This window comes from Cyanistes caeruleus, chromosome 4 (genome assembly GCF_971803275.1).
Source record: "Cyanistes caeruleus chromosome 4, bCyaCae1.hap1.1, whole genome shotgun sequence".
Taxonomy (NCBI): domain Eukaryota; kingdom Metazoa; phylum Chordata; class Aves; order Passeriformes; family Paridae; genus Cyanistes; species Cyanistes caeruleus.
In genome coordinates, this window is record NC_141704.1 from 54,971,310 (window position 1) to 54,989,793 (window position 18,484).

Genomic DNA, 18,484 nt, shown 5'->3' on the forward strand with positions numbered 1-18,484 from the left:
AATAAATCCTGGATTATACTCAAAAAGACAAGAAAAAACTAATTTTTATTTTTATTTTTTTCCATAGTTTGTGGAGTAAAACTTGCAGATACAAACTGTAAAGGCCCCAAAAAGGGAAAAGTAAGTACTAAACCAAACATGTATGAACCCTTAGCCAGCCTCCAAATATCTGAATACTCAGACTTGAACACTAAGTAGGCACTAATGAAGTGTTAACATTATCCACTGCTTGACTTCCAAAACTGTGCTAGCTGAGTTATATATGTAAGGAAAAGAAGAATAATGTAATTCTCTGTATGGCCTTCCTCTTTTCTTCCACTTCCCCTGTATATTCATAAAGCCACACTTTGCCCCACATGTGCAGCTTAAGAGACATTTAGAGGTACAATTATGGTGCAAACACAACTGGGTCATTACCACTAAAACACAACAAACCACTCTAGATAAAGTATATGTATTGCAAGCCTGTGATGTTAAAATCAGATTTCTTTCAAGTGCTTTTGGTTGCAGACAATGAAAACAGCCGGTATGACAGAAGACCACTGAAAAAAACTTCTAAAGGAAGGTTAGATTTCTACAATAGCAGTGTTTCAACTGATGTGCACAGACCTTGGTTCATAATTGAAAGTGAGACAGCCAAGGGAACTGGTAGGATTAGGTTATGGGAATTCAACTGAACAATGTTTTGCATTCAGATAATTGCATGAAATTGGGTTATTAGTGTAAGTTTTGTAAATTGCAATAACATAAAACAAAGTAAAATATTCCCAGTGTATACATTCAACTAATATGCTGAAAGAGAACCCCACCTGACTTCAGACAGAGCACAGAGAACTTCCATTAACTCTTCAGAGCTCTGTCCAAATATTGTTCTCAGTTTCACAGGTTCCTCAAATGGACCTTTAAAGGGAAACTCTTTTTATCAAACAGTAAGTAAATAAACATAATGTAGTAGCAGTAGTGAACTTGTGGTTTTCACTGGCAAGAACACTACTAATATGTCCTTTATCTGACCTTAATTTAACGTTGCATAAAATATTGCTGAAAAGAACTGGAGGAGGAAGGAGTTTCGTCTCAAATTGCAGCTGCTCGCTCCAGTAGCTCTAACAAAACTTTGGCAGCAGATGCAGCTCATGCCTTTTTAACTTCTTCCGTGGCACAGGATTATTCTGTCCTGTGGCTTTCCCCTAGCTAAGCAGAAAGGTTATCAGGAGAGGTGTCCCAAGTCCTCCTTTGTCGCAACTTCTTGGTCTTTCCTTTTTGTGCTGTATTTTCCCTTGGGACTCAGCCCCAGTGTTTAGATGGAGCATTTAAAGAGGCCAGTTTTGGAGGCAGCTTTGACTACACAGCTCCACTCCAGTGAAGTCATCACAGCAGACAAATACTGGCCCACCACTGACTCAGGCTAATTACTCCAATGCTTTAACCTCAGTCTGGGTAATGCCTGCTGCCATGGCACCTGGGAAGGAAGACTGCAATTAGTTATGAAGTCTTTATGGAAGACTTGGCTGCTCAGGAGCATGTGCCAGCCACATGCCGAGGCAATACCCATGTCACTGATATCTCTGTGTGCTTCAAAGGCAATTTCACATTTGCCTATGTCTTCTTTCCCATTTTTGAAGGAAGGAAAATAATTTTAATGACTTCTGTGACAAACATAGCATATGATAATATCAAATAACCAATTAATGTATCCGTATCAGTAATTCCATCTTGTTCACAGGGTGTTTCAGCTTAAAATCTGTATCAGAGTACAGAAGAAAACACCAGGTCAGCATCTTGTAATGAATGTTAAACATAAAAGACAGGTGAGCTGTGAATAAGAAGTACCTTAGTAACACCAGAGCTTTCAGCTCATTTCTCTGTCTCTGACTTTAGCAGCAGAGTAAGCTTTTCATGGCATCTAATGTTATTGCCTGGATTCTTCTCTGTGCCCAGTCTACATGAGCCCTAAAATTCCAAAGGAAGAGGGGGTTATTGCTGCTCTTGGAGGATGATTTCCATGCTGGTTTATCCCACTGACAGTATTTTGCCTGGAGGTTCTGACTCAGGTCTGCCTTTTTTGGATTAAATTATTTCTCTTTCAAACATTGTCCTTAACAAACTCTTATTTTTCTTGATGATTAAGGCTTTTCAAGTGTTTTATGCCTCTCTATTATGCCTGCCTGCCACAAGTCTGTACAATGGTGTTTTAAAGTTTACTTAGGGCACAGCTGCACTGTGACACACCATGGTGCAAATATCCCTGAGGCAAAGCTGAATGAGCCAGCTCCAAAACTGGGATTTGTACTCCGGGTGTTTAATAGAGAGAGAGACAAGGACCATCTTTTCTGGCTCACACTGCTCTGTGTCTGTTGAATTTGATACAAAGGGGTCGTGGTTTGCAGGCAGGGTTTGTAAGCACTACTTTTGGAAAAGGAAAAAGGTAATGAACGTATCAAGGAGTTGCACATCACCCCGACTTGCAGTGTTCAATGCTAACCAAGGGTGTTCAGTGGGGGACAATGCTGCCAAAGCAAATAATGTGAAACAGGATTTAGAAATTACAGAATTTGGATCTCAAGTATAGTAATAGAAAGTAAGTTTCTTGCTTAACAAAGATTTGGATGGTGACATTTCACTGAAAGGTGGTAAAGCAACATGGGGAGAAAAGGTCTTTAGGGTGGTATAAAGGTAGGAAAACTGTAGGAAGATGAATGTGAACAAAGAAAAAAGAGTAGAGAACAAAAGCATAGGTATTGTGTGACAGCTATTGAATGGGAGGGAGCCTGGGGTTATAACTTTAAAGGGACCAGAAACCATCAACAGTAGGAAACCAAAGTAGATTTGAGGGAAGGGAAAAGGGCTGCTAAAGCATTTCTCTTAGGAAGATCAAGCCAGCAGCATCTGTCAGCAGGTGCAAAAGCTCACTAGAGGGGAATGCCATGGACAAGATTTTGAAAGTGTTTCTTCCAGCTGTTCCTGCTAAAATCAGGCAAAGCATCCACTGATTGCCTGTTTTAGTTATTCTTACTTTCCAAAAGACACTGATCCTTGACTCTAGCAAAACTTACTGATCTGCCTCGTTCATTATATAAATTAGGATAGCATTTGATTAATCTCTGGTATAAACTCTATCTGGGCCAGACAGCAGAAAGCCTTGTCTTTCATATGAAGTTCAAATGGTTTCTGGAATGGGATGGGAAATATATCCTGAATTACGAAGTGATGACTAGAAACAGATGTGGGGGAAGATTTTGCAAAGTCTGGGTATTTTTTAGAAGTATTTATTGACATTGCATAAAGTGACAGAAAGGTTTATTTATTCTCTTCTGTGGGAGGAGCTTAATGAATATACGTGTAAGTGACCTTTTCAGTGAGCACTCTTTAAAATGGGGTTACCAAGGATATTTTATAGTAAATTCACTGTAGTTGAAAATTACTTTTCTTATGTTCCAGAGTTACAACAGAAAAGATCTGGCTTGCTCTTTTTTATGTGTGTGTCATTTCATAACACAGTAAAGTAATCTAATTGCTGCTATGATCAATGCTATAGCATTGTTGTTATTACAGTGTTATTTTAAACAGGGGAAGTTAGCTAAGGAGAGATGGAATTATTTGCATAGTTGCAGTGAATAAGAATGAAGGATGATTTGACACAGCAAAATATATCTGTGGTGCAATAATCTCTGAATATGGTGTGTCTATGTTTTACAAAATGATAGATTATGAACAAAATAGGATAGTTAAGGATGAGGCTGGTTGAAGGTATGAAGGAAAAAAGACCAACAGTTCAGAGAGCTACACAACTCTACTGGAGGAACACTAAGCCCGTTACTGTAATGTATTTTCTCTGAAACTGAAGAGATGTGAATTTGAGATTTTGAGGTTTTGGTAGGAAGTGAAAGTGAGGGAGTCAGAGAAGGCAATCAGAGTAACCAATCTTAGGAGGAGTATGAAGCCGTATATCAGAGGTGTGTTGCAAACCCAATGCCAGGGGTTCAGGCACTTGATTAAATAGACAGCCTGGAGTATCTGGAAGAAGATGATGAGCCTGTCAGAAAACAGAGATCTACTTGGGCACTCTCTCTAATGTCTCAATGAAATTTGTAGTGGAAAATATGAAAGAAAGCCATTTGTTAGACACCTACTTTTTTTAAAATGAAAGGCTATTTCTCAGAGTTATCTCTGTATATTTGTGTATTTCTCCTGCTTAGAAGCTCAGGATTGAAAACAGCACACATGCATCTCTTGCCTTTTTACTTTTAACACAGGCAGAATCTGGTATTTGCTACTGGTATTTGTATGGGCATTTCTGGTGCCAGTTCCCAATATTGCTTCTTACACTGTTCCAACATGAGACTATACAGGAGAGTCTTGTTGAGCTACTGGGATACAAACATTGATACCCTTATAAAGCCTGGGTTTTTTCCTTTCACTTTCTAACCTAGAAAAAATACTTTCTACTACTTTCATTGGACTTTCTAGAATAAAACAAATCTGTTTTTAAGTCAGCGTTTTTCTCTTCTTGTGCCAGCAGCTGCTGCTACTGTACTTCCTCAGCTAGTTAAAAGGAGCAGGGCAGAAGTAACCCAGAACACAGGTTTGCATCAAGCAATGTGTGAGAATTCAGAAATAGAATGTAAGAGCACAATAAGACTGAACTGTATTGTTCTCTGAATGGTTTGAGTCTTTTTTATATCACATACCATGCAACTTTCCATGGCACACAGCTTTGTAGAGAGTGAAAGAAAAAACATTAATTAAGAAAAGCATTTTCTGCTCCTTAAACAGAAGTGTTGGTAAGAAAACTAGATGTCTGAGAGTGTTGGAAAAGTCCAACAAACTGTCAGATGGTCTTCACAAAACCAGGCTAGAACTGCCCTCAATTATTTTTTTTAATGGGTAATTCAGTAAATTGGAAACATTCACAAAAATCTATTGCTGCACAAATTCCAGCAGCAGCAAAAGAGCAAGAGATAAAAAAAAAACACCTATTTTTTTTTACACAAATATTGTTCACAGAAGGAAAGTATATCAGCAATAGTTCTGGTCACTGAGTCCCCAGCTAGAAATAACTGGAAGTTAAATTACTGGGCAGTTGTCTGGATCCACTGGAAATAATGTTGATGATTTCTGATTCACTTCAGTGTCTCTGAACCAGGGTTCTGATGTGCAATTTTGAGAATTCTGTTTCTGGATTTGGGTATTATGCTTGCCACAAGAATCAAGGTGATTAGAAAGTGCTTCCAGGCAAGAGGATCTAATTTCACACCTTTCTTTCCAGCAAAACCTAGTCAACAAGAAGAAGTGAGCACTTCCAAGAAGTGACCACTTCCAAGAAGAGCCTTCCTAGTACGCTATTGTTTCTATCATTGCAGTGTGGGTGCACATTTCTACAGCTGAGGATGCAGCTGGGGATGAATGTCCCCCTGTGTGTATTCACTTCTGAGGTTCCTATCCAAAATGTTGTGAGTTTCTTTTCCCCCCTTACATCCTTCACAAAACAAACTCTCAGTTTCCAGGTGAAACCTGTCATCATTAATCTAATCATACTTTGCACAGCCTTTGATTTTTTTTTTGCATCCTCAGCCTTGACCCAGTGATAAATCAGAGTAGCCGTCGCTGTAGTGGAAAGCTCAGTAATGTCAAAAGCTTCCTGGTGAATGTGCAATGGGAAGTCATTCAGCAGTAAGTAAATAACCCTTGCAAGTCACACTGTTAGAAAAGATTGCTTCTGCTCTCCCCTTGAGCAGGATGTCTCATATTTTGCTCCATATCACCATGGATCACAGCAGGATACCACAGGAAAGAATTTCTCACCTTCCAAGTCAGTTACTTCTTATCATAAATGCATTTGCAAGCTGCAGTATAAAACTTAGTTAAAATTATAGCTGCTTTCACTTTGTGAGTTTGCAAAGTTCCACTATTTCTGGTCTGTACTAATATCCTAAAAAAATGTGACTTATTATTTCAGACTTCTGTTTTAGTGGAATATGAAGTGTTCTATAGGTCTTTGGGAATTGTGTTTGTTTTGTTTACATTGATATAATTCACTGTCATTCTTGACTTAAGATACTTGTTAGAAGCATGTAAGGTGTTTTGGGTTTGGTTTTTTTGCTGTTCCAAAGGGAAAGGACAAACACAGCCTCCACCACAAATCCCAGCATGTCACCTAAACAAGGGATACCCATGTGAAGTTCTTGCTGGTTATTCTGTAGCACCTTTTATCTGTGCATCTGCAATAGGTGAAAAGGAGATGAGAGAGAGAGAGAAGGTAGTTGGTGGTGGGAGTCAGCTACTGCAAAGATGACAAGTTCATAGGCATAAATCCTGCCCTGGTCCATCAAGACAAATGGGTGAAGTAAATGTCAATCAGGTTGACACAACTGATGTGGCTTTCCAGGAAAAAGGAGGGGCTAGGCCTGCAAAAAATTAGAGAACCTAAACAACAGTATAAAACCCCTAAAGTTAACGTAATTACTAAGAGGAGTGGGACCTACAACTGCAAATGCATTGTCCCAAGGTATGGCTCTGGTGAAAGAAGAGGCTAAGCAGGACAGAGGATCACCTGAGATTAGGTGAAAATTCTTCACACCTTCTGGGAAACAGCAGATTAACCAGAGGATGAACTGTAGCATAACAGGTAACCACCTCACAGCTCCTCATTCAATGCTGTTTATTGTTTAACATCAGGACATTAATTTGGAGGTGTCTGGTGGAACATGTGAAATTGCAAGGGAATAGAGAATATGTGATGGAATGTGACGGTCCTTAAGTTGGCCCAGGAAGCAGGAAAGTAACATAAATACCAGTTTGGTCTCAAAAGACACAGAAACTGGGAAACAAGAACCCAAACACGAGACAAGGAGATTATTTTCATGAACTGAACTCTGGGAACTGGAGCAGGAAATCGTATTAGGTGAAACAGTGAATGAGTTAGCGGTTGCAGAGTATTTAATTATGGATGACATATTAGAAATGTGAGAGAAGTCTCACACTTTAGTCTAGAAAGTTACCTTTGGATCTTGGTGAAAAAATTTATCTACAGGCAATATAAAATGTACTAAAGGCAGCCTTATATGCTTTGTTACTAGAGGCACTGTTAGGACAACAATGAAATGTGGTATCTATAGGTGAAGATGATAGGCAGGGTCGGAAATATGTTTTGTAATTAAGCGTTTTCAGGGTTTTAACTGCCAAAACTCTCACAGAATCTGAAGGAGAGACAGATTCCTGTTCACTTACTGAGGGCTAGCTTATTAAAAGAGAAAGAAAACCACATTTTGCAAACAGAAAGAGTATGTGACTGCATGCTCCAATGCCAAACATGCATGCACACAACTGCTTACAATGAAATCATATTGGAATGATGTGGAGTTTTGTAAGCTTTTGGAGGCTATGGTTTAGTTTGCACTGCAGATTTGCAGGAGAGGTCAGGAAGGACAAGAGTAACTGAAAGAGATGGCCACAAATGGTGGCTATGTAATTATAACAAAAGACTAGAGTGCTCTTTTGAGCTGAGCTGCTTTCAGGGACTGGCAACTAGCAAAGAAAAAAAATTATGTCCTAATGGGTTCTGGTTTTAGTAAATTAAAAGGAATATCAAAGACATTCTTCTGTCTATCAGCAATTTATTGCAACAGAAGCAATCCTCAGGCCCTGATTTTTTTATTTGCTCAGATGAAAAGGAAAAAAGGTGGCGTGATGCAGGTTTTTCTGCATTCAGTTTTCTATTAGATGTTTCAAAAGCTATGGGATGGAGGGGGTTTTGTCCTACTGTGATCTTCTTTTTCCAACGTTTAACATATTTGCATGGGATTTTATGCCTTAGATGTTTAATTTAGATTGAAGATATATCCATTATATAGTCTATGAAATGCCTCTCCACTGTACAAATTAAAAGAAAATTTTATCTTGCTGACCAAGAACAACTTTTATATTGAAAATATAGGTCTTGTGCTAGAATTTCCATTGCCAAGGACTCGCCATGCTTTATTTTCCTTTGCTGTCTGAGTGATACTACCATGTGATATTCATTGTGTGAGGTACAGGTATCGCTTATTGTTTTACTTGTGTATGTCAACAGAATGAATCCTTTTCTCCTTCCATCCCTTTCTGGGAGTCAGTCGTTTCTGTTGCAATGGATGTGTTTCCGATGAACTGATACCCTGGTTAATTGTGAGTGCAGCTGAAAAATACGTGTGCCCAGGTCTAATCTGTAGTGCGATCTTCTCCCAGCTGTCACCGGTGCTCCTTAGTGCCTGCGTGCCCTGCCAGCCAAAAGGGCCATCCATGTCCTGGGATGGAGCCAGCACGGCATCTCTGGCCAGTCGAGGGAGATAATTGCTCTGCTCTGCGCTGCTGCAACCTCACCTTGAGTCCTGTGTGCAGTTTTGGTTACCACAATAATAACAAAGGATCTAAAACTATTAGAAATCATCCAAAGGAGGGCCATGAATATGGTGAAGGGCCTTGAGAGGAAGCCATACAAGGAGCAGCTGAGGTTGCTTGGTCAGTTCAGCCTGGAGGAGACTGAGAGGAGACCTCATAGCACACTACACCTGCCTTGTGGGGGGAAACGGAGTGGCAGGCACTGATTTCTCTCTGGTGACCAGTGACAGAACCCGAGGGAATGGCCTGAAGCTGCATCGGGGAGGTCTGGCCAGGATATTAGGAAGGTTCTTCCTCCAGAAGGAAGGTTATACAATGGAACAGGCTCACCAGGGAAGTGGTCACAGCAAAAAAGAAAGAGCTGAAGAAGTGTTTGGACAAGGTTCCCCTCCCAGCTCAGAATATTCTGTGGCTCTACGACTGCTGGACTCATCCCTGCCCCTGAGGAGGGCAGGGCGCAGGACAAACCCTGTGGTGAAAGGTTTCCTTGTGCTTATGTTCGCAACCTCCTGGAGCAACACTAACGCAGCAGGGAGGTCGTGCCACATAGCCCTACCCTGAATGCTGAGCCTTCCCTCTTCCCGCTGGGACGTCTGTTACTGTTTCAGCTCTCAAAACGCCGTGAACAGCCCGGGGGCAGACCCCAGGCAGCACTCAGCCTGCCCTGAGGGCTGACGGACGGGACTCCCAGCTTCCCAACCTCGCTGCGCCACGGGGCGAGCGCAGTCAGGGAGCGGCGGGCCCAGGGCATCCCGGCTCCCGGAGAAGGTAGCGGCAGCCAGCAGCCGCCTCAGGGCACTTCCCGACGCCGTCCCGGGGCGCGGCGGGCGGGAGGCGCCGGGCGGAGCCGCAGCCGCCCCGCCCTCCGCTCCCCACAGCCCCGGCGGAGGGGGCGGGCCGGGCGCGCCCCCGCGCAGACGCGGCCGGGAGCGCGCAGGTGGCGGGCGGGCCGGCTGTGCGCGCCGCCGCGCGCCGGGTTCCGCCGGGGGCAGCGCGTCGCCGGCGGGCGGGGAGCGAGCGGGTGCCGCGTCCGGGCTGCCGCCACGGCCGCCTTCTCACACGTGAAGGGCCGTAGCCGCCCCGCCGAGGAGCCCCGCTAACCCCGCAGTGCGAGGACTTCCCCTCCGCCTGCCCTCCGGGCGCCGAGCCGCACCGCTCGCCCCCGCACCGCCGCTCTTGGGAGGCGCCGCGGCGCTACCCCCGTGAACGCTCCCCACGGGGTGGGCGTGGGGAAGGGTGGGTGCTGCGGCGGCCTCCCGTCCGCGGGCGTCCCAGCCCCGCCGGCGGTGGATGCGGCCGGGAGGAGCCGCCGAGCCCGCCCAGCCCTTCCAGCCCCCCGCGGGGGGGACGCGGGGGCCGCCGCGATGACTTGACGCCGGGCCGGGCCGTGCCGTGCCATGGAGGGGATGACACGCTTCGTGGTGGCCGCGTCGCGGTGGCGGCCGGCGCTGCCCGCCCTGCTGCCGCTGCTGCTCGCCGTGCCGACGCTGCGGGGCTCTCCCGCCGCAGGTAAGGGAACAAAGAGGGCCCGGGGGGCAGGTGTGCGGGGCCGGGGCCGTGCCGGGAGCGGGGGGCGGCAGCGCCGGTAACAATGCGGCGGTGCCGGCGGGCGGGGGCCGGCGCGGCGCTCCGCCAGAAAAGGCGCGCATTGTTCGCAGCCAGACCGCGGACGCTCCGGTGCGGGGCCGCGGCAGCCCCAGGCTCAGGGGCTGGGACCCGACCCGGGAAAGAGAAACGGAGAAGCGGTGCGGGAACAAAGGGGGCACCCGGCGTTTCGGGCTAGTAGGGTGTCCTGTGCCTGGCAGGGGCCGCCCCGCGTTGTGGCCTCAGCGCCCGGGGCGTCTGGAGGTGCCCCGTGTCGGGCTGCGGTAGCACCTGCGGGGCACGCACGGGGCAGCCTGGCTCTCCTTCACCTTTCGAGTGAGGAGGCATTCGGAGCCTCTCAAAAAGCTCGGTACGACTTTCTAAGCACCGTCGTGGCGTGACGTGTGTGTGGAGAGAACGGCTCGGGCTTCAGAGGCTGGTGTATTCAGTAGGTGTTTCTGAAAAACCATGAATCGGTGACCCTTTTTTTTTCCTCTCGTCTTTTCTCTTGTGGCTCTAGGTATCAAAATTAGTCTGTAGTTAAGCATACAGTTTAATCACAAAAATATCTCATTTGGTTCTGGTCCCATAGCACTTCTTGGCTCATCTTTAATACTTATAATCGTAACAACTATAATTTCAAGGAAAAATACAGTTTTGCTGTGATTAAGTTTTCCTGTTGGTAGATAATAGGTATAAAATAATACATTTTAATCAACATCAGAAAGTTGTTGATAAGTGGCAAGAAGTGATAAGAGCCTGCAGCAACCTGTTTCATGAAGTGGACCAACTTGTGTTGACTCTTTTGTTCAAACACAGGAATTGTGGTGATTATTGTTGGGTGCTTAAGAACCCTTGGTGTTATAAAACATGCTTATCTCTTTATAATAATCCTTTATTCCCCTTCAGAAAATAGTTTGTGTTTTGGAGGTAACTAGTAAGCTTTTTTCAGGGAAGTTACGCTCTCCTCCAGCTCCCATCGTAGCCTGCAAGAGATGTTCCATTCCAGGCTGTGTGAAAATTGATAGTTCACAGTAAACTCAAGTGATTTTTTCTTACATAGATTAGGTTTTGCATACAAGTAGAAGGCAAAGCACTAGGTTCCTAAGTTGGAAATTTACTTGCGTTTTTCTGCCTCTGAGAATGGCTGGGTTTCTTCTGTGCTTTAATAGTAAGTCAGTGAAGGCTCTTGTTTGTTTCTGATACATAGTAGCTTTTAATTAAACATGGCTGTGAGTTTCTGTAAACATTTGTGTGATTATTGTGCATGCTTGTATAACTTAAAAACAGCAGTAGAAATATTATGTAACTCAGCCAGTGTTTGAGCTGCTGGAAGAGCGTACTCAGAGACAACAGATCTTGCCCAAAGCGATGCTTTCCTGCTCAGTCTAGGGCAGGAACCTTTAAGCTGTTTTGATTTGAGAGTCCTCTATGTTTTCAGTTTCCACTGGGCATGTGAATCACGTGCAGTGAACTTGAGGATACTAAGAGTAAACTCGATCTTCAGAGGATGCTTTTTTATTGGCATCTCAGAAATGGTCCATTGATTGCAGAGATTTAAAGTTTGCAGGTTGAAGAGAACAGGGATGTTTTATTCCTTTTTGTTGAGGTGAAATGCTTTATTTAAAAGCAAGACGGGAGTCTGATTTTTCTGTCTGGGGCCCGTAAGGTTTAGAAAACAGTCTTTATCAGAATCTTGTCTTTAGTCTTGAAGTGTTTTGATGGTGTAATGGGTGGTGTGAAACAGAAGAGCTGTGTACTGACCAAATGCTGTCGATTTGGGCAGCATTCAGTTAACTGATCAACAGATTTACAACTCCTGTAAATCTCTCTAGGGTGCAGTTCATTTGCCTTTCAGTGCCATATGGTCTTTACCAGTCTAGGGACAGCAGCAGCAAACTCCTACAGCTCTGAGTTACACAGAAGAAACATACAGTAAGAGTCAAATGGCCGCTTACTTGCAGTTGATATAGCAAAGACAATACTTAAGAAAATTTTGTAGTTAAACAGCTTGGGTTTTGGAATGCTTTATCCAGCTCCCACGAAAGTCACATGTTGCTGAATCAGGGCTTCAGCTTCCCCAGTTAAGCAGATGCTGAACTCGTAGTATGTGGTTGGACTGCCAGAGTGCTAAAGGTAGTTTTGCTTTTGAGCACCTCAGTGATGCAGGGCCTTGGTCAGGCTATTTGAATGTCTTGCTGCTCAGCACAGGCTGTGTTTTTGCTTCTGTTCCATTGCACAATCTGTGCAACTCCCGCACTGACAATCAGGATTTATCTTGTCTCACTGTGGTGTTTTCATGAGAGGGGCGAGAACTTTGTGTTGTGGACTCTGAAAAGACTGCAGTGAGTCTCCTCAGAGACTCAGGGACCAAAGGCAAGTTGTGGAGGTCAGGCAGGGAATCAGATGTAGCTGTCTTATGGGACAGTTGCAGGATATTGTTTATTCAACTTAATTGCATTAGTCTGTTGCAAACACTTGAGTTGGCATCGTGTCTCTTGTGGCCAGTTGAGCTTGTCAAGCTTGCTTCCAGTTCATTTTTACAGAAGACCCATATGGTTGGAGGATTCTCTTTATGACTGTTTTCTATGCTGTGCTAGCTTTATTTATGTCAGCCTCGTGTCTACAAGCTACTCTTGTAGTCCTGCCAGAGGAAATGTGTTTTTTGTTTGCATGTTCTTTCAAGAAGTAAGAATGCTAAAAAAGCTAGTGGACAGTGCAGCTTATTGTTCAATGGTGTCTGCTTGTGAATGCTTTTTGTGAAGCAAGGTCTTAGACTTCTCAGAGAGGGCTGGGACTTGAAATACAGCATGACTTCAGCAAAGCAGGCTTTAACAGTTTTGACCTACCTTAGGTGATAGATTTCAGGAAATGGGCACATTAAAGAGCACTGACTCTTGCTGCAGCACAAATCCTTTCCAAGAAGTCTTGGGAAGCTGGTGATTGAAGTAAATGGCGGGTTCTGAAATCCCAGTTCTTGCTTGTCAGTTCAGAATGCATGTGCATGTGTGGGAGTTGCTTGGGAGAGAAAGGAAGCAGAAAAGACTTCTTAATAATACAGTCTCACTTCAGCTGTGGGAGACTTGCCTTTCCTTCATTTGAAAGTAAATCTGTTTGTGGCTGATGTCCTAAACTACCAGAGAGTCTCCAGCTCTGCCCATTGTGGCAGACAGTATGAATAACACTGGTTGTGTAAGAGTTATTATGGATGATGTCCTTAAGTACCAGTGTCTCTCCAGCCTGGCCTGTTGTGGCATACAGCATGATGAATGCTAATTGCGTAAGAGTTATTAATTTCAGTGTGTCCTGGGAGCCTGAGTATAAGGAAAAAAAGCTGCAAGGAAATGGTTATCTTTTAAATCTTGTCTTAGAATCCCATAGTTTAGTAAAACAGTAGCATTAAATAAACTTTATTATGCAGACAATTTCTGCTTTGCTTAATGTACAAAAATCCTGTTCTCATGGAGTCCTTGTAAGTGTGGGCAGTTTTTCACTCTGGAGTTAAGTGATATGATGCCTTTCTATCTATCTTGAAAAGTCATAAATTTCTATGCTTTTCTGCAGTGATTGCCAAACACACATGAGCTCAATAACAAATTTGGTTGATACTCCCTACATGTACTGTTTTCAGCTGTTGATGTTACTGGAGACGGCTGTTTTAGAAGACTAAGGGAAAACCTTTTGTAAGAGCAATGCATTAGTGTTGTCTAACTTTTTTCCTAACACTTTCCTGTGAGATCAGGGAAAAAAAAATAAAATTGACCATCAGTACTCACATCACTCATTCCTCAGTGTAATTAATGGCATGTAAAATTCCTAAATAAATATTGGAAAATGGGCCTGATTGTGCTAGATCTTACTTAAGCTGTAAGATGTTACAAGAAGTGTCTAAGAAATATTTCTGCTTTGCAGTGGAGTTGAGAACAAACTTAAATATTTCAATTGAAATTCTGTGAAGTATGCATTTAGCTATGGGCTGAAGCTTTTTCTTCTTTGCAAAATACTAGTTAAAAGAATTCAGCTACTTCTGATCTTGAGGCAATAGGAAAACAATGGCTTCTGCTTTGAGTTCTGCCAGCTTCTTTTCTGAACAACTTTAATACCCTTATGCTTTGGAGCATGCAGTTAAACTTTGCTGGATTGTGTCTGCTCTGAAGGGGATGTTTTGTCCACTCCAGCTTTGAAAGTGATTTTTCTTTTTTGAAAGCTTGTAATGACTGAATTATAATGAATATAATGATAATGAATTATATAAACATGGCTGTGATAGAGAAGATGACTTCTTTTTTTGTCAGCTGAAGCTTGAATATGGCCTATTCTTGTGGGACCCCATCTACCTGTCAGCACTGACCAGATGTATGTGTGTTGCCTGGGCAGATGTACTCAGCACTCTTCCATAGCCCAAAATGTTACGTGAAAGATTGGACTTTGCTGTGAATATCTATCTAAACTGCTCTAGAAGTGTGACTGGATTGAGCTTCAGGACTGAGAGCTGGGCCCCTGCCTGCTGTGTGTTTAAAGACGTGTGTCTGCTCTGTAATGCTTTACTTCCTTTAGGGTGTCTTCGGCATCTGTCTTCTGGTGCACTGTTGTGTGGTGGTCTTTGATTGCATCAGGACCAAGAGGGCAAACAGAAAGATGGCTTTAGAAGGTAGCCAACATGGGACTTAGCTTTAGTTTGGAGTAAGGGTCTGAGAATCTTTCCAGTCACTCTTCTGCTTGTTGATGTGATACGTCCAGAAACCTGGAAGTTGTAGGAGGAGAAGAGGCACAAACCGCAAGAGGGTTTGTCAGATGAAAGAAACTGGAACTGGCAGGGCACAAAGAGTAGGATGCAGGACAGTAGATCAGGAGTGTGAAATAGGTCTGTAGATGAGGGAAGCTGCAATGCAGAAATTAATCCTAGATGAAGCAAGCAATGCAGTCTGCTAGTAGGATAAGAGCACTGGGAAACACAGATGGACTCGGTTTAAAAAAGGAAAATAAGCATCAAAAAAATAGTGTTGAAAGGATGAATCAGAAGTGGGGAAGACAAGGTACTGGGACAAGACTGGAGGAGATGTGACCAAAAGCATCAAGCTTGTAATTTAGGAATGGGAAAATGTGTGCCTGCTGCTCTGGGACACTTCGTTCAGAATCTGGCACAGAATTCAGGGCTTCAGTGTTGGTCCTTTTTCCCTCTTAGCCAGAAGCATGATAATCTGCTGCTGCTCCTTGGAACAGTTCATGAATGTGCATGAATCAGCCTTGTGACAGAAGTGTTTTTCTAAGTTTGTTTTAAGAACTGAAAAAAATCCTCCACAGAAATTGTAACGGCTTATGAAAACTGCAGAGGCAAAAAATCAGCAAGTTGGAAATATTGACATTAAAATAACCTATTAACACACAGGGTTTTAAACTTCTATACCTGTAAGCTGTTGTACAGCTGTGCTCATGTGGCCACAAAGTGTGTATCCATGTAGGCAATATTTATAGCTGTAGAGGCACCTGCATCTAACTATCTGCATATGCACACACCTACCTACAGAAAAGACCTTTGTTTTGCTCAGTGACTGATCCTGCTCTGGGGGAAAAATGGGGAGCTGGATAGCAAATGAAGAAGTTATCTGCAGGACTCTTGTAGCAGATGTTTGAAGGTGTGACATGAAGGGAGGGACAGGGGAGTTTGAGTAAAGGTTTCACTGTTAATGTAATTAAATGCTGTCCTAGACAATTGAGTTGTGTTGCTGTTGCAGTTTCAGTGATGCTCAAGTTGCTTAAACCAAGCTTCCCACAGGTGGTTACTAGCTGTGTGTGTTCCACATTTACTGGATGTCAGACCTCTGGGATCTGTGTTGCAGAAATGCTGAGTGCTTCCAGCTGCCAAAGAAGTCAGGGGAAGCTGTTCTTAAATAGATGTTGTGTCTGAAATTCTAAGTACTGATTAATGTTTCAAATTAGGCTCTCAGAATTTGACCTTATTCCTTAGTTTCACCATTTGTAAAATGTGATTTCTTAGATGCAGTTCCTCACTGGATTTTCAAGATCCTAAGGAATGTCCAGATGCGATAACAGTGAGCAAAAAAGTTGATCAGAAAACCAAACTTTTGTCTGGAGAACAGTAAAGATCCATTAGATGATAAACCAGTCTGCAGAACTTGACTCTACAGAAAACAAGTGTAAGAAATACGCTAGTTGTAAGCAAATAGAAAGTAACAATGGTGGTGTAACATGATGTATTTACCATATTAAGACTTTTTTAGTGAGTGAACTAGCTTTAGAGGTAGGAAGATGCACTATGCTGTATCAAAGTGCAGTAGGATTTTGATGTTGAGGTTTTTTTATAAATCAAATATTCTTTACAAGAAGTCATGGTTACTGATGTTTGCTCACTTTGAGTTTTAGCAGTTTCAGTTTACATCCCTTGCCTGTTTGCTCTTAATCTGCAAACTCTTTTCTAATCCTTTTAGTCCTTTTCCATTCTCCCCTCTGATTTAGAGAGGCTACTCTTTTATGAATTAATATCCTGTATAGAATTTTGATTTGGCTTTAGCCATCTAATCAAGACAGCATGTCAGGACTTGTGGTTTGAAATAGATAAGGGGCTAAAATTCACCCGCAAGTAAGGGGAAGAGGAGAAAGAAATGGTGGAAACACAGTAAATCAAGGGCCTGAAATCCATGCTTTTCAGTAAGAAGCATGCATAGTAGTGTCATACTGAAGGACTTGAAAACCTGCATAGCTCTAGGATGGGGACTAGACAATGCAGTAGTGTTGTATTAAGGGGCCTGGTGTTTATTAGGGATTGTGGATAGAATGGGATTCAACAGGATCACCGTGGTGCTGGACCTCGTGAACACTTTGGTTTTGAACTTGGGCATATCTTGTGTATTTAACTCATTTATTTTCTTCAGTAGCAGAAGAGCTCCAGCTGGAATGTGCCTAGTAAAAAGGGCCTTGTCCTTCAAGGAAGAGACAGGCTACTAGAGACAGCTGCCTTGGCAGAACTGTTGGGACTGACCATCTAATCTAGAAAAAATGCCAGGTGCACAGGACTTTATTCAAACATATAAAAGATTAAACATAAAGGAAAGTGTAATAAATAGTTATTTATGTTGAGTAAGAAAAGAAGACTTTATTCAAGTGGATAAGACAGGTTTTCTAATTGCTGATCTCTTTAACAGTGGGGATAATGAAACCGTGAATTGCATGGTTTGGGGCAATAGTGTAATGTATCACTGGAGTTGACAGATGAGCTTGTATAATGATCTGAGATACTACAAATAATAAATAACAATATTATTCATTACTGAGAACTTTGGTGTACTGATCAAGTGAAGAAATGATCTGTGGTTTTTATGTTGGTTGATTTTTAGGATTGACATTTTTTAAGGTTTCAGAGAACATTTTGTAGTCCTTGCAAAATGGTTAGTACCTTTGTTATCCATAGTACTAACAGGCAGGATGAACACACTAACTTTGTAAGTTGCTGTCCATGCAAGTTCAGTTTGTGAAGCATTTTAGAACGTTGCACAGATTATCACTGACAACAGCTACAAGTGGTATGGATGTGAGTCTGCATGTCTTTATTCATCAACTGAATTATTACTAGCATTTTTATGTCACAGAGGTGGGATAGAGAGTGTCGCCCTGAAAACTCAGCTTCTGAGCTTGCTGACATAGTTTTCTAAGGACTTTCCCAGGACAGTAACTGTAAACATAGATATGTGTACATTCTTTCTGTTACACGTCTTGTGATGGACATCTCTCATGGCCAGTGCAGTGGGAAAGTGTTATCCTGACCATCCAATCCCTGGCTGTGGTCAGAAGCCTATAAATCCTGGGAGGAAAAATAAACTTTCTCTTCTCTTCACCACACCTTGACCTGTGTCCGTGTGATCTATTCATCTTCAGCAGCAACAAGAGAGAGGCAGTATTGTGCTCAAAACACTTCATTGCTGTTTCTGTGGAATGTCTAGTTGGAAAAGCTGGGAGCTTCTTCATCTTGGCACTGGATGTAGGATTTGCCCTCGTCCTTAGCAAAGGGAGTGATGGTGCAAGCAAGAGGTCCTAAGGGGATGCAAGACAGTTGTGAGACTGGGCAAACAAATGGCACCAGACCAAATAAATCTTTCAGTTGCCATGTTCTGTGTGCTGCCAGCTGTGGGTCTGTGTCAAAGGGAGAAGACAAAGCTTTGGTTCTTCAGTAGCTGAGAGACATGGAGTCTCTCACCTGGTATCCTAGCAGCAGGAGTGTCCAGGTCAGAGCTGTGAGTTTGCTGGGCTTGGCTCAGATGTGTGCAGTTCCCAGCTCTGCAGTGTGTTCTGACAAAGCTTTTCTGGACGGTTAAGGCAGCGTGGAGCTGTCTTTATGCCCTCTGTCTGAAATCGGATGGCGTGGCAGGGTGAGAACAAGGGGTGACACAAACTTTGGTCAGGAGGATACTGAAATAAGGAACGGCAGGGATGACACTGGGGCTGGAGCTGTGGTAAGAGTGGGTGAAATTTGGAATACAGATTAGGGTATCGATAATGGACGGCTGAGTTG

The 18,484-nt window shown here is 43.2% G+C and overlaps 1 protein-coding gene across 1 annotated transcript in view; it reads left to right on the forward strand.

Moving 5' to 3' along the window:
* Positions 1-9,631: 9,631 nt before the first annotated feature.
* The window catches only part of KIAA1549 (KIAA1549 ortholog), a 140,085-nt gene continuing 131,232 nt past the window's right edge, over positions 9,632-18,484 (forward strand). Inside the window, exon 1 of the mRNA XM_086886289.1 lies at positions 9,632-9,882. Within this exon, the coding sequence (XP_086742415.1) occupies positions 9,771-9,882 (112 nt within the window). The 5' untranslated portion in view covers positions 9,632-9,770. The remainder of the gene's footprint in view (positions 9,883-18,484) is intronic.